At 49.6% G+C, this 11,368-nt stretch overlaps 2 protein-coding genes across 4 annotated transcripts; one reads left to right on the top strand and one right to left on the bottom strand.

Annotated features, from left to right (window-relative positions):
- The first annotated feature begins 3,428 nt into the window (after window positions 1-3,428).
- Window positions 3,429-6,020, top strand: LOC125527525 (MADS-box transcription factor 4). 3 transcript variants are annotated; one of them, XM_087525550.1, is made up of 8 exons: window positions 3,889-4,234; window positions 4,404-4,470; window positions 4,564-4,625; window positions 4,736-4,835; window positions 4,942-4,971; window positions 5,112-5,156; window positions 5,219-5,297; window positions 5,599-6,020. In XM_087525550.1, exons 1-8 carry the CDS (start codon window positions 4,047-4,049, stop codon window positions 5,658-5,660), a joined length of 633 nt encoding a protein of 210 aa, XP_087381676.1. In that variant the 5' UTR covers window positions 3,889-4,046; the 3' UTR covers window positions 5,661-6,020. The 3 variants fall into 3 exon arrangements, with proteins under 3 accessions (XP_087381671.1, XP_087381676.1, XP_048547991.1); XM_048692034.2 differs by lacking the exon at window positions 5,219-5,297; XM_087525545.1 differs by lacking the exon at window positions 5,219-5,297 and having other exon boundaries at window positions 3,429-4,234; window positions 4,942-5,156.
- A 48-nt stretch (window positions 6,021-6,068) lies between these two features.
- Window positions 6,069-8,190, bottom strand: LOC125527524 (putative receptor-like protein kinase At1g11050). The gene has a single exon (XM_048692033.2). The coding sequence runs from the start codon at window positions 8,042-8,044 to the stop codon at window positions 6,122-6,124; it is 1,923 nt and encodes a 640-aa protein (XP_048547990.1). The 5' UTR covers window positions 8,045-8,190; the 3' UTR covers window positions 6,069-6,121.
- Between the last annotated feature and the right edge of the window lie 3,178 nt (window positions 8,191-11,368).

The raw sequence follows: 11,368 nt of genomic DNA on the forward strand, positions 1-11,368 counted from the left end.
TAATGGCATATACCGGTGTCTGTGAGATGCAACAGAGCATCACCTTCACTGCCAGATCATCAAATTCCAGCATCCACGCAATGGTTGCTCCATCATGTGTGATTGTATCATCTACACCAGCATCTGTAAGTCGGTATTGTGCACTCCGGTAAGGTTTTTCTTTCCAAAAAAAAATTGGGGTTTCAGAATCTGTCAAACATCATAATCCTGCTTATACCACAAAAAATGGCACTACAAGCAATGGCATCTAGTTGCAAAATTACTCGGATTTGCAGAAGTCTGTCAAACATCATAATCCTGCTTATACCACGAAAAATGGCACTACAAGAAATGACATCTGGTTGCAAAATTAATCGGATTTTGCAGAAGTTTCACATGAAACCGTTGGATTCTGGTATTAAATTAGTTGTGTATTACCTTCTGGATCTCTCGCATGATTTGTGAAGGGAAATGAGGCTTGCACCAGGTTATCTGTAATTTCTGAAAACAAAGTTATCATCAGTATGACAGACCATAAGACAACAATTAATCAAGAAAGTTCTGACGTTTGCTAATCTAATTGAGTAGTATGTTCTGGAGAATAAGTAGGTGACAGGAAACTTGTATAATTAGGAATTAATTATAAATAGGTATTCCGTTTCATCTAGGAAAAGAACCTAAAAATATTTCTTGACTTGAATAAAATCTAGGTAGGGAGCTTGGACGACAACGATGCGCCAGCCCATTATATCCTCCTCATCCTTGGAGTCCCCTGAACCGAACTCTTATATACTCCGTAGATGATACAAATGTTTTCCACATGTTAGTTTAGTGGAACAGGGTGATTGCCAAAAAAGGGAAAAAAATCAGAACAACGGTCCATGGCTTACTGCCGTTGGAGTCGTTGCAGAAGTGGAGTGCTGCCAATTGCTGGTGCCTGAATCCGATGTTCTCAGTTCTTACCAAGGAGCTCGGGCTGATCAGATTGACGCCACCGCCCGCAACAACTCCTTCACCGCTGCCACCACGGCATCACTCACTGGCTCGGTCGACCCTGTAGATATTCAGTCATTCACTCACAATTCTTCACATTGCCAACATGTTTTACAAATTGGTAAAAAGGTCAAGCAACATAGTTTAAGAATTGGTAAGAAATCAGGAGAGGTAGAGGAATGTGTAGAGGTGATGTGTAATTTGGTGATCATGCTGGTCTCTCGGATTGGAAGCAAACTCCGTGAAGCCTCACTATGATCGGGGAGGGTGAGCTAGGAAAGCCAAATCCTTCACCATGAAGGTACGATTTTTGGCTCAAGTGTCGACGCTGCTCTCCACTATCACCAAGAAGTAACAAAACAGTGGAGGTGGACAATGGAACTTTATAAGGATAATCACGCATCAGTTTCAGCCTTACTTGCAGAATTGACAGGAACGCACGCTACAGCTGCAAGGGCATGGAGATGGAGGTGTATGCAGGAGGAGGACATCCGATGATGGACGCCGCCGTCGAGGGCGGCCGCCGCAGCCGCCGTGGAGGTACGCAGCAAGACCGGAGATTAAGAACAATAAAGAAGGAGCCTGCAGTGGAAGAATAAAGGCCAATGAAGGGCACATACGCAGAGGCAGATGTGCAGAGGAAGCTCGCCGGCAGGACGGAGGAAGGCGGCGGCGCATCGCGGGGAAGTAACGATGGCGCATCACGGACCGGGGACCCTAACGACGGCGGCATCGTAGGGAGAAGGGATAGCGCTGCCAACACATAGCCTGGCCCATGCGAGTGTGTTTCGACTGCACATGGGCCTTCCTGGCCCGATTACGGACAGAAACGGGCGCTCGCTCTGCGAAGCAGCGGCCCGCGAAACGGTTTTCGCGGCGCGTGAACCATCCAAGGACGACCGAGCTGATCTACAGCGTACGTTGGAAGGATCCAACGACTGAGACGCTCGAAACGCTATGAAGACTTGTAGGTGGCTACGTTATACTGTTTCTCAATAATATGGGGACCTGGAAAGGCCGTGTGACCATTCAATGGGTAGGGAGCCTCTTTTTTTTCGGATGATGGGGAGGGAGCCTTTGATCAGATTGATTGATTGATGCACTCTTGTCCCTCTCGCTTCCTTTTTTCCCGTTGGCAAAGAGAAACGAACATGAGAGCCACCTACAAATTGTGCTTAACTTTTGTGTTGATTCTCCAATAGAAATCCGTGGAAAGCCCATTCCTAAAAAAACAAGGAAATGATCACGATACTCATAATTCCTGTGGGAAGATTTTTTTTTTTTACACAAAGAGATAAGAGCATCTACAGCGGGACTTGACAAATCCGACCCTCAAACGCGTTCGGACGCGTCCGCGGAAACTGACCGGGCACTCCTCAAATGTGGCGCCGCACATCCACGTACAGCAAATTCCGATCCTTAAATCCATGCATGTCAATCAAACGATACAACCGTCTGAATGCCAAAGTTCGAAAGAAAGCAAAGCAAATCATAATTCAACAAACCGGATATGACAAAATGAAATCAATGACCGAGCATGACGGGTGGCGTCGGATCACTGGCTGGGCGCCTGCTCCTGCTCGTCCTGCTTTGCCTGCATCCGAGCCGCAGCCACCCTCGCCGCCTCATACTTCCTACAGTCGTTGATCTTCATCTTCTTGTCCATAAGCCACTTCTTCGCATGCTCATTCAAGAGGGACTCGTCCGCCAACATGATCCTCGCATCTTCCACGTCCCGTTCGAGTTGCAACCTCTCTTTCTCAAGCTCTATGTCACCAGATGTCTTGGCCTTCTCGAGCTCCCATTTGATCGCAGCTTGTTGCTTCTCAAACTCGATCTTCTGCCTCTCAATTTCCAGCTTCTTCTCCGCCCTCTTCCGGTCCCACTTCATCCTTTCCTTTTGCGCATTCAACATAGGGTTGACCTCTCCTCCTTCTTGTTCTCCCTCATTGAAAAAATGCCCGTCCATATGAACGAAATTTTGGTAGCCGCGACATCATGGACGGCATGTGCCTTCGCCCACTTGATCATGTTCGACAAAAACGCCTCCTACATGATTATGGTTTGCAAGTATTCATCATGAGCGAAATGAACTAATGGTTTGTGCTAAAATCTGATCGGACAAGAGCAAAAAAAACGCACGGACTCTTGTTCGGTCATTCCGTTAAACGTGTCAAGGGCAGCCCGGGCACTGCCGGAGCCCGTGCTCATCCGCGCCCGAACGAGCTGCGGCAAGTCACACACGTCGACCGCCGACATCTGCATGGGCGGAAAGCTGTCCGGAATGGCCCAGCCGGCAATCGATTTTATTCCATCATACTAATTTCCTGTAAAATGATCCTTGTTCAAGTAGCAATTTCATTCCATCATCATACAAGCATCGTCTTAAAAATCGTCGGACCTGTATCACTGCTCCCACAAGATTACTGCCTAGGACCACGGTATATGTGGTAAGCAATTTCTGAATGGAAATTAAATTATAATGATTTAGGTTGTTAGCTCTACTTTTGAAAAGTATATAATCCACTAAAAAAAGTACATAATCCAAGAAAAAAATTACTGCCAAAGAGAAGGGTAAAAAGGGAATCTATGAATGAACCATAATAAAGGAAGAGAGGACGCTCCCCGCAAAAATAAAGGGGAAAGGGATGAAATGAAAGGGAAAAAAGAGGAGGGAAAGAGAGAGAGACATGGGAGAGCGCGTGAAGTGTCCGCCGATCAAACGGGAGCCCCCTTCCCTCCAACGCAAGCGAGCGAGCCAGGGTCAGCTAAAATCCAACCGCAACGAACCGAAGCAGAGCACGCGAGCAGTTTCCATTTCCGGCCATCCGACCCTGGGGCGAGCCGAAAGTCCCCTCACCTCCATTCCCTCCATGGCAGCCACCCTCCTTTACTCCCCCCAACCTCCCCCCGGCCATGGCATTCACGCCCGCCCATAAAGATCGCCACCACCACAGGCCGCTGCCGCTCCCAGCCGTCCACACTCCACAGAGACAAGGGAGGAGGAGTCTTCCGGGTCTTGGGTGCTCCTGGGTCCTCTTTCTTTCTTCTCGGCGAGCGAGGAGCTTGTTGGGATGGGGCGCGGCAAGATCGAGATCAAGAGGATCGAGAACTCGTCCAACCGCCAGGTGACCTTCGCCAAGCGCCGGGCCGGGCTGGTGAAGAAGGCCCGCGAGATCGGCGTGCTCTGCGACGCCGAGGTCGGCGTCGTCATCTTCTCCAGCGCCGGCAAGCTCTACGACTTCTGGACGCCCAAGACCACGTAACTTGTTCTCCCCTTCCTCCCTCTCTCACCCTTTATTGTGCTTCTAGCCAAGGGCTCTGTTTCTTCTTCTTCTTCTTCTTCTTCTTCTTCTTCTTCTTCTTCTTCTTCTTCTTCTTCTTTTTAAGCCGGTCACGAAGCTGCTAACTTTGCCTTTGCTGTCTGTCAGGCTACCGAGGATCTTGGAGAAGTACCAGACCAACTCCGGCAAGATCCTGTGGGACGAGAAGCACAAGGTTCTTGCCTGATCTACCTCAGCGGTTTCTTTCAGCACACATCCAATAAACATGTTCAGAGTCTGAAAGCCCTGGAGATGTTTTGTTTTTCAGAGCATCAGCGCAGAGATCGACAGGGTGAAGAAGGAGAACGACAACATGCAGATCGAGCTCAGGCAAGTGTTGTTCCATCCAGCTTTGATTTTTTCTCTCTTTCCAATTCTACCTGCGGCTCTTCAATGTTTGTATGAGTATGACTCATTGCGGCAGCTGATTGACGGTGCAGGCATATGAAAGGCGAGGATGTGAACTCCCTGCAGCCCAAGGAACTGATCGCCATCGAGGAAGCTCTCACGAACGGCCAGACCAACCTCAGGGACAAGATGGTAATGCATGCTGGGTGTACAAAATTCAGAGCTTGCAAGTGTTTCATCTTTGTTTTGTGGAATATTGTTGTCTGTCTCTGATGTTGGTGCCGTCTCCTTGTTGCAGATGGACCACTGGAAGATGCACAGGAGGAATGTATGGGCCCTAAATTTACCACTGCTCTTTGCATTTCCTTCTGTACACCATGGGAGTTTCTTGAAGAAGAATTTGCAAAGATCTGCTTTTTATTGGCAAAGAAAATTCTGATCATGCTCCTCCTTTGTGATTTACCGCAGGAGAAGATGCTGGAGGAAGAGCACAAGCTGCTGGCTCTGAGGATGGTAATTCTTGAGCACTTCCTTGCTTTCTTCAGTCTAGAATTAATCACCCTGCGGAACTGCAGACATGCATCATCTTTTGCCAACTAGTGAAATGGAGCATAATCATATCCTCCAAGGGCATTATCTTGGTTTCAGTAAAGTGTTCCTAATGCAGTTAGACCACTGATCAGTACTTAATGTGGCTGATCAGAGTCATCTACTCAGCAACCAAATAACTCGCCACTACAATAGTTCCTTGCTGCATTATTTTTCAAAACAGCATGCCTGTCTTCATACCCTGCAAACCGAATCACCTCTACCCAGTCCAATTGAATAACTGAAACTGTAATAACATAATTCACTGCATAGGTTAAAATTTCAGTGAATGGTAACCGCACTTTCTGCTTTACTGATAAGTAACCCAAAAGCTGAGAAATCGCTGAAGTTCTCCTCTTGTTTCCAGCACCAGCAGGACGACCTGAGCAGCGGCATGAGGGAGATGGAGCTCGGGTACCATCAGGGTAGGGATTTCACTTCCCAGATGCCGTTCACCTTCCGGCTGCAGCCCAGCCACCCCAACTTGCAGGAAGACAAGTAGGCCACCGAATCCTGCCACGGCCTGTGTCAACTGAAGCTCCTCTACCTGCAGGCCACAACTGCCAGCTTCAATTTCCTTGTGCAACCTTAAAAATGTATCTTCCTTTTCATGTCTGGCTTGATGAACTTAACAGCGCTAGTTGGTTCCCAGCACATAACTTTAACTAAGACAGTTCCTGTCCCTGTCAAGATGCTTGTATAATTGCTGCCTATCCTGGTTACAGTGTGGCTTGAATGTTAGTGATGATGGCCAAGGTGCCAAAGTAACAAAGTTTGATGTGAATGCCATTTTGGGCATTTGAATGCCTCATTCAGAAAGTCAATACAATCAAGAGGTAATGACACACAACTCTGAACTTCAGTTGACCAGAACAAACACAAGAATTACATCACCTAAGCATGTCCCCATTATCCATTAAAGGGCCGCTGATAGCCGGGGAAGCGCTGAAGTTGCTCCCAGCTTCGCTGAACATCAAAAAGTTGTGCCCAAATGGCAGCGGCCGATCTGGTATCTCTGGTATGTCCATGTCCCCCTCAAGCATCTTCACCGCCTCTGTGATGGTCGGTCGGAGCGCGACCATCACATGAGCGCACAGGATTCCAACAAGAACAAACCTTTCGATGGCATCACCTCTTGGGCTCTCGCACGTCGACAGTGCATCGTCGAGCACCTCCCTTGACTGGCCAGCCTTGATGAGCGTCCACGCCCAGTCGGTGATCAGCACTGGCCCATTCGAAGCCGTCATGTCAAGCACATGCCGCCCGCTCAATATCTCAAGCACCAGAACGCCGAAGCTATAGACGTCGCTCTTCTCTGTCAATTGTCCATAGAGCGCGTACTCCGGCGCCAGGTAGCCATGTGTGCCGGCAACCCGCGTCGTGAGGTGAGACTGCCCTTCTCGGCTCCTCCTGGCTAGCCCGAAGTCCGCCACGCGTGCCCGCATCTCATTGTCGAGCAATATGTTGGTCGCCTTGATGTCCCTGTGATAGATCGCAGGCTTGACACCATAATGCAGATATTCCAGCCCCTTTGCCACATCCATTATTATGTTCCGGCGTTGTGCCCATGTCAATGCCGCCCGCTTGCTGCTTCCTACTCTGTCCTGGAAGATGAACTCCTCGAGCGATCCATTGGGCATGAAGTCGTACACCAGGAACATCTGCTTCCCTTCCTCTATGTCGTCGTCGACAATGCAACAGCCACGCAGCGGCACCAGGTTCCGGTGCCGGAGGTGGCTGATGATCTCCACCTCGTTGGTGAACTCCTCGTCACCGCCGTCCATTTCTGGGTTGAGCATCTTCTTGACAGCAACCACAGACCCATCCGCGAGCACGCCGCGGTAGACAACTCCGAACCCACCGCGGCCGATGAGGTTTCGGTCCGCGAAGTTGTCCGTCCCCTTGGACAGCTCGGCGATGTCGAAGAGTATTGAGCCGGTGTTGGGCCTTAGGTGCGGACGCCGGTCCTCCGACCCCTCCTCAGGGATGGTGTGGTTCCTCTTCTTCTTCTTGGCGTGCCTTGTCTTTCTCCAGACAAAGAATGCGAGGGCCGACAGGGCGAGGATGAAGGCGATTGGGATGGTGGTGGCGTAGATGGCTGCGTTGTTGGACTTGGAGCGCTGGGAGGGAGGGGTGGACAGGCCGAGGCCGAGGATGCAATGGGCGGCGGTGGGGGAGGTGGGTCCCTCGGCGCTGGAGATGCCGGCGGCGTACATGACGGTGAGGTAGAAGCAGTTCTGCTGCGACTCGGCCGTGGCGTTGGCGCTGGCGGCGATGAGGGGGGAGGTGGCGACGATGCCGGCGGTCTGGCAGCGGTCGCAGATGGGCAAGGACGAGAGGTCGGGGCCGCAGGCGGCGTCCAGGCCCGCGACGGAGGCGTTCCCGACGACGGCCCGGTACTCGGCGGCGGTGGTGACGCCGGCGCAGAAGGACGGGGAGACGGCGAACTCGTCGGGCGACGGGAAGCAGGAGTGCACGAGCGAGGCGCCCGGGAGCGAGGCCGGCGCCGCGGCGACCGCGTCGGCGAAGTCGGCGATGCAGGCGGCGGAGGCCGCCGCGGACGGGACGCGGAACTGGCCCGTGGAGCGGAGCCGGCCGGCGAGGCCGATGGCGAGCACGGAGAGCAGCGTCTGGCAGCAGGCCGTCATGTTGGGCGCGGCCCCCGCGCACGGGGCGGGGTCCCACGGGAAGGTGGGCACGTAGGTCAGGTCCAGCGGGCACGTCCCGTTGCCCGCGGCCGCGCCGTACGGAGGGCCGGCGAGCAGCAGCGCCAGGAGGAGCGGGAGGGCGCGGAGGAGCCCCCGCGCCGGCATTTCGGCGAGCAGCTGGTGTGCGGGGGAGGGTGGAACAGGGGTCGGGGTCGGGGTCGGCTTACGTTGGGAGGAGAGCGAGAGAGGGGAAACGCTCGAGCAGATAGCGGGGGAGAGAGAGTGGTTGGAGTAAAATGGGGCGGCTCCCTGCGCCAAGCCTTGCGTGTACGGAATAATTTATAAGTTTGCGCGAGGATATGGGCGCGGAGTATGACGGGTGGGGCCTCTGCGGGGTCGGGTGCGTCGGACCGATGGGGACGTGGGAGGTGTCTGGCTGGTTCGGCCGGAAGGTGGCCGGAAGCCAAGAGGAGGAGGTGGTGGCTGCGACTTCGCCGCTTTGTTTGACGTGGCGTGAACTGTGGATTAGTGAGTGTAAATGCTTCTGCTAATCCAGGCATCTGGCTCATCTGTTTGAACACTACATAAACTTCTTTTTTACGGGTAAAGGAAGTTTTATTTCAAAACAGTAGGATTACAGTACGTTAATACTCCCTCTGTTCCTAAATACTATATAAGTCTTTTTAGATATTTTAAAATATGGCCTACATACGGATGTATATAGACGTAGTTTAGAGCGTAGATCCACTCATTTTGCTTCGTATGTAGTTCATATTACAATCTCTATAAAAACTTTATTGCAACCAGGAACCAGCACGCGGTGCTACGAGCCTGGTCTCAGGATCTTTACGGATTTGAACTCCCTTTGCAGCCTAACATAAATTCTCTCCTACTTCAACAACATTCATAAATTTCTGTCGCGGCTTTTACCCTCCTAACCCCGCCTCTGTTTTTAGTTTTGTCGATTTTTCAGCATTTTTTTCTTGAAAATTGCCTCAACTGCCCCATCTTTTAACAGTTTACTAAATAAAATACTGCTCAATCAAAAAACTAATGTTTTATTGATTTCCTAATAAGTTTTGATTCAGTTGGCATATACAATCCGATTTTTATATGTAACCGCATTGGCAATAAAAATGGCAAGTAAATCACAATAATTACGTGTAAAATATTTATCCTCTATTACAAAGACATTTTATCTAATGAGATGGGGAAAACACGTGCATATAGACAAAAATGCATTTGTCGGCATGGGAACAAATTTGGTGACCTCATACATGCTGAATATAATAACTGAAAGCAATTTGTCACCAAAACCACTAATCCAACTTGTGATTTGTCTTTAATGATGTGTTTGTCTCGATAAGAGCTTTAGAGTAGATTCAACTTTTACTATGTGTCTCGACGGACTTTTTCTTCACCATAAACTACTAGGCCGGTTATGGTACACCGGTTGCCATATTAGCAATGAGTAATTTTTGTTTCAACTTAGGAGCGTAGTTAGTTAGTCTGCATATAAATTTTGTCTGAAATCAAACTTAGCAAAATTTGGTCAACTTTATAAGAAAAAAATATCAATATTCACAATAAGAAATCAATACAATTAGATGCATCGTGAACTAATACTTGCATTTTGGATTTTGATTTGAACTTCTTACATGTTGTAGACACCTGTCTGCAAACATTCATAGCTTTTCGCAAAATTTTGAAACATTGAAATAATTATATTTATGAAAAAATGAGACCATCGGAGCACCTAATTGTGGGAGCACATGATATTCTCCGGTGTGGTGGAAGTTGGGTGCACCTGATTTTCTCCGGTGTGGTAGAAGTGGGGTGGGTAGAGGTGACGAGCCATCATAAAAGGAAAGTTAGTTTTATGTAAGAGAGGCTGAAGAGTCAGATGGTCAAACACTAATCTATAGGTAAATGTTCAAATAATTCTGTATGAAAACATTCGATTTCACAACAATCGGAAACCCTAAATTTCTCGTTGCATTGCTGAAGGCCTTTCGCTTGACTGTCCCCACACGGCCACACCAAGGCATGCCGGCCGTTGTTTATACAAAAGCGAATGGCTCGAGAATTAGCCAAAAGAATTATCATTACGATTCTGCATTAACCATGATTGTGTGGGAGCCAGTGAAGGGGACACATCACATTATTGGTCAAGCATGGCAAGTGGCCGTTAGTTTAAGATTCAGTTTGCACTTTACACCGGTAGTGCCGATCTGGTCGACACACATACAGTGTCTTTGGACTGAATGAATAAGATGCCGCCCAGTCCATTATTCCTCTGAACAGTGGGGCCGGCGAGCCTTGCAAGTTTGGTTCCATTTGGTTATCGGCAAGAAAGACTTTCTTTCCACGCGACAGATAGTCAGGGACACACATGACACGCCAGCTCCTTTCGAGTAAGGCTCAATGCTGCCTTGGTATTTTAATCTGAATGATTGGCGGCGACTGACCTGCCCCGCACTAGGGGAAGCTCCAGGCCGAGCAAACAAAACAAAAGAGGATCGTGATTAAGATAAGAGGCCAGCGGGCTATCCTATCTATCAGCCAGCTTCCAGGACGAAGAGCACCTGCGTTCTATCCAACGGCCGGATTCTCTTTGGAAATAGGAGTATTGTTTTTGGCCGTCCCGGGGCAGCACTGACTGGCCAGGCGATCATTAGCGTCGCCGATCAGCAACCACTCTGGCTAACAGTGACCTCCTGACGCAGACGGCCGGGCAGCAGACCGATGGAGCGAGAACACATCGGCGAGGAGCGCTGCGCCAACTCCAGGACCGAGCATGTGGTGAAAGGGTGAGCTTTGAGTCCGTTCGTCCATGGAGAAAAATGTTGGCGTCGTTGTCGGCGGCTTGCCCCCGGCCGGGGACGAACGCGGCTGGAAGTTTCACTGAGCCGCACGCGCGGCTTAGTTACGGCCGTATATGTCTTGCTTGATTTCTCGGACGGCGACAGGGGTTAGTTGAGCTTCTTGGATGGGGCACGTGCGTCAAACTAGGAGAATACGAGATGGACAAAGTCATGCATACGCTCCATCTCACGACGAGCCTGGATGGAATATTGTGCTTTGGAGAGCACGTGCGCCTTCCATTTTAGAAAGTTCAAGGCTGACTTACGTGTTTTTTTTTTGCGGGAAGGGCTGACTTACGTTTTTCAAAGAAAAAAAAGGAATATTACATACGCTCACAAATATAGGATATTTTTTATATTTTATATATTCCCGGCAGCTTGCTTACCGAGCGCGGCAACCCCTTTGCCGTCCTTCTTGAAGTTCTTCTTACCCTTGCCTTTCTTGAACTTAGTGGTTTTATTCACCATCAATACTTGATGTTCCTTTTTGATTTTCACCTCCGCTGATTTTAGCATTGAATATACCTCAGGAATGTTATTTTCCATCCCCTACATATTGAAGTTCATCACAAAACTCTTGTAGCTCGGTGGAATCGACTGAAGGATTCTGTCAATGACCGCGTCA

Source organism: Triticum urartu, chromosome 1A (assembly GCF_056163025.1).
Source record: "Triticum urartu cultivar PI428250 chromosome 1A, HENAU_Tu73, whole genome shotgun sequence".
NCBI classification, from domain to species: Eukaryota; Viridiplantae; Streptophyta; class Magnoliopsida; order Poales; family Poaceae; genus Triticum; species Triticum urartu.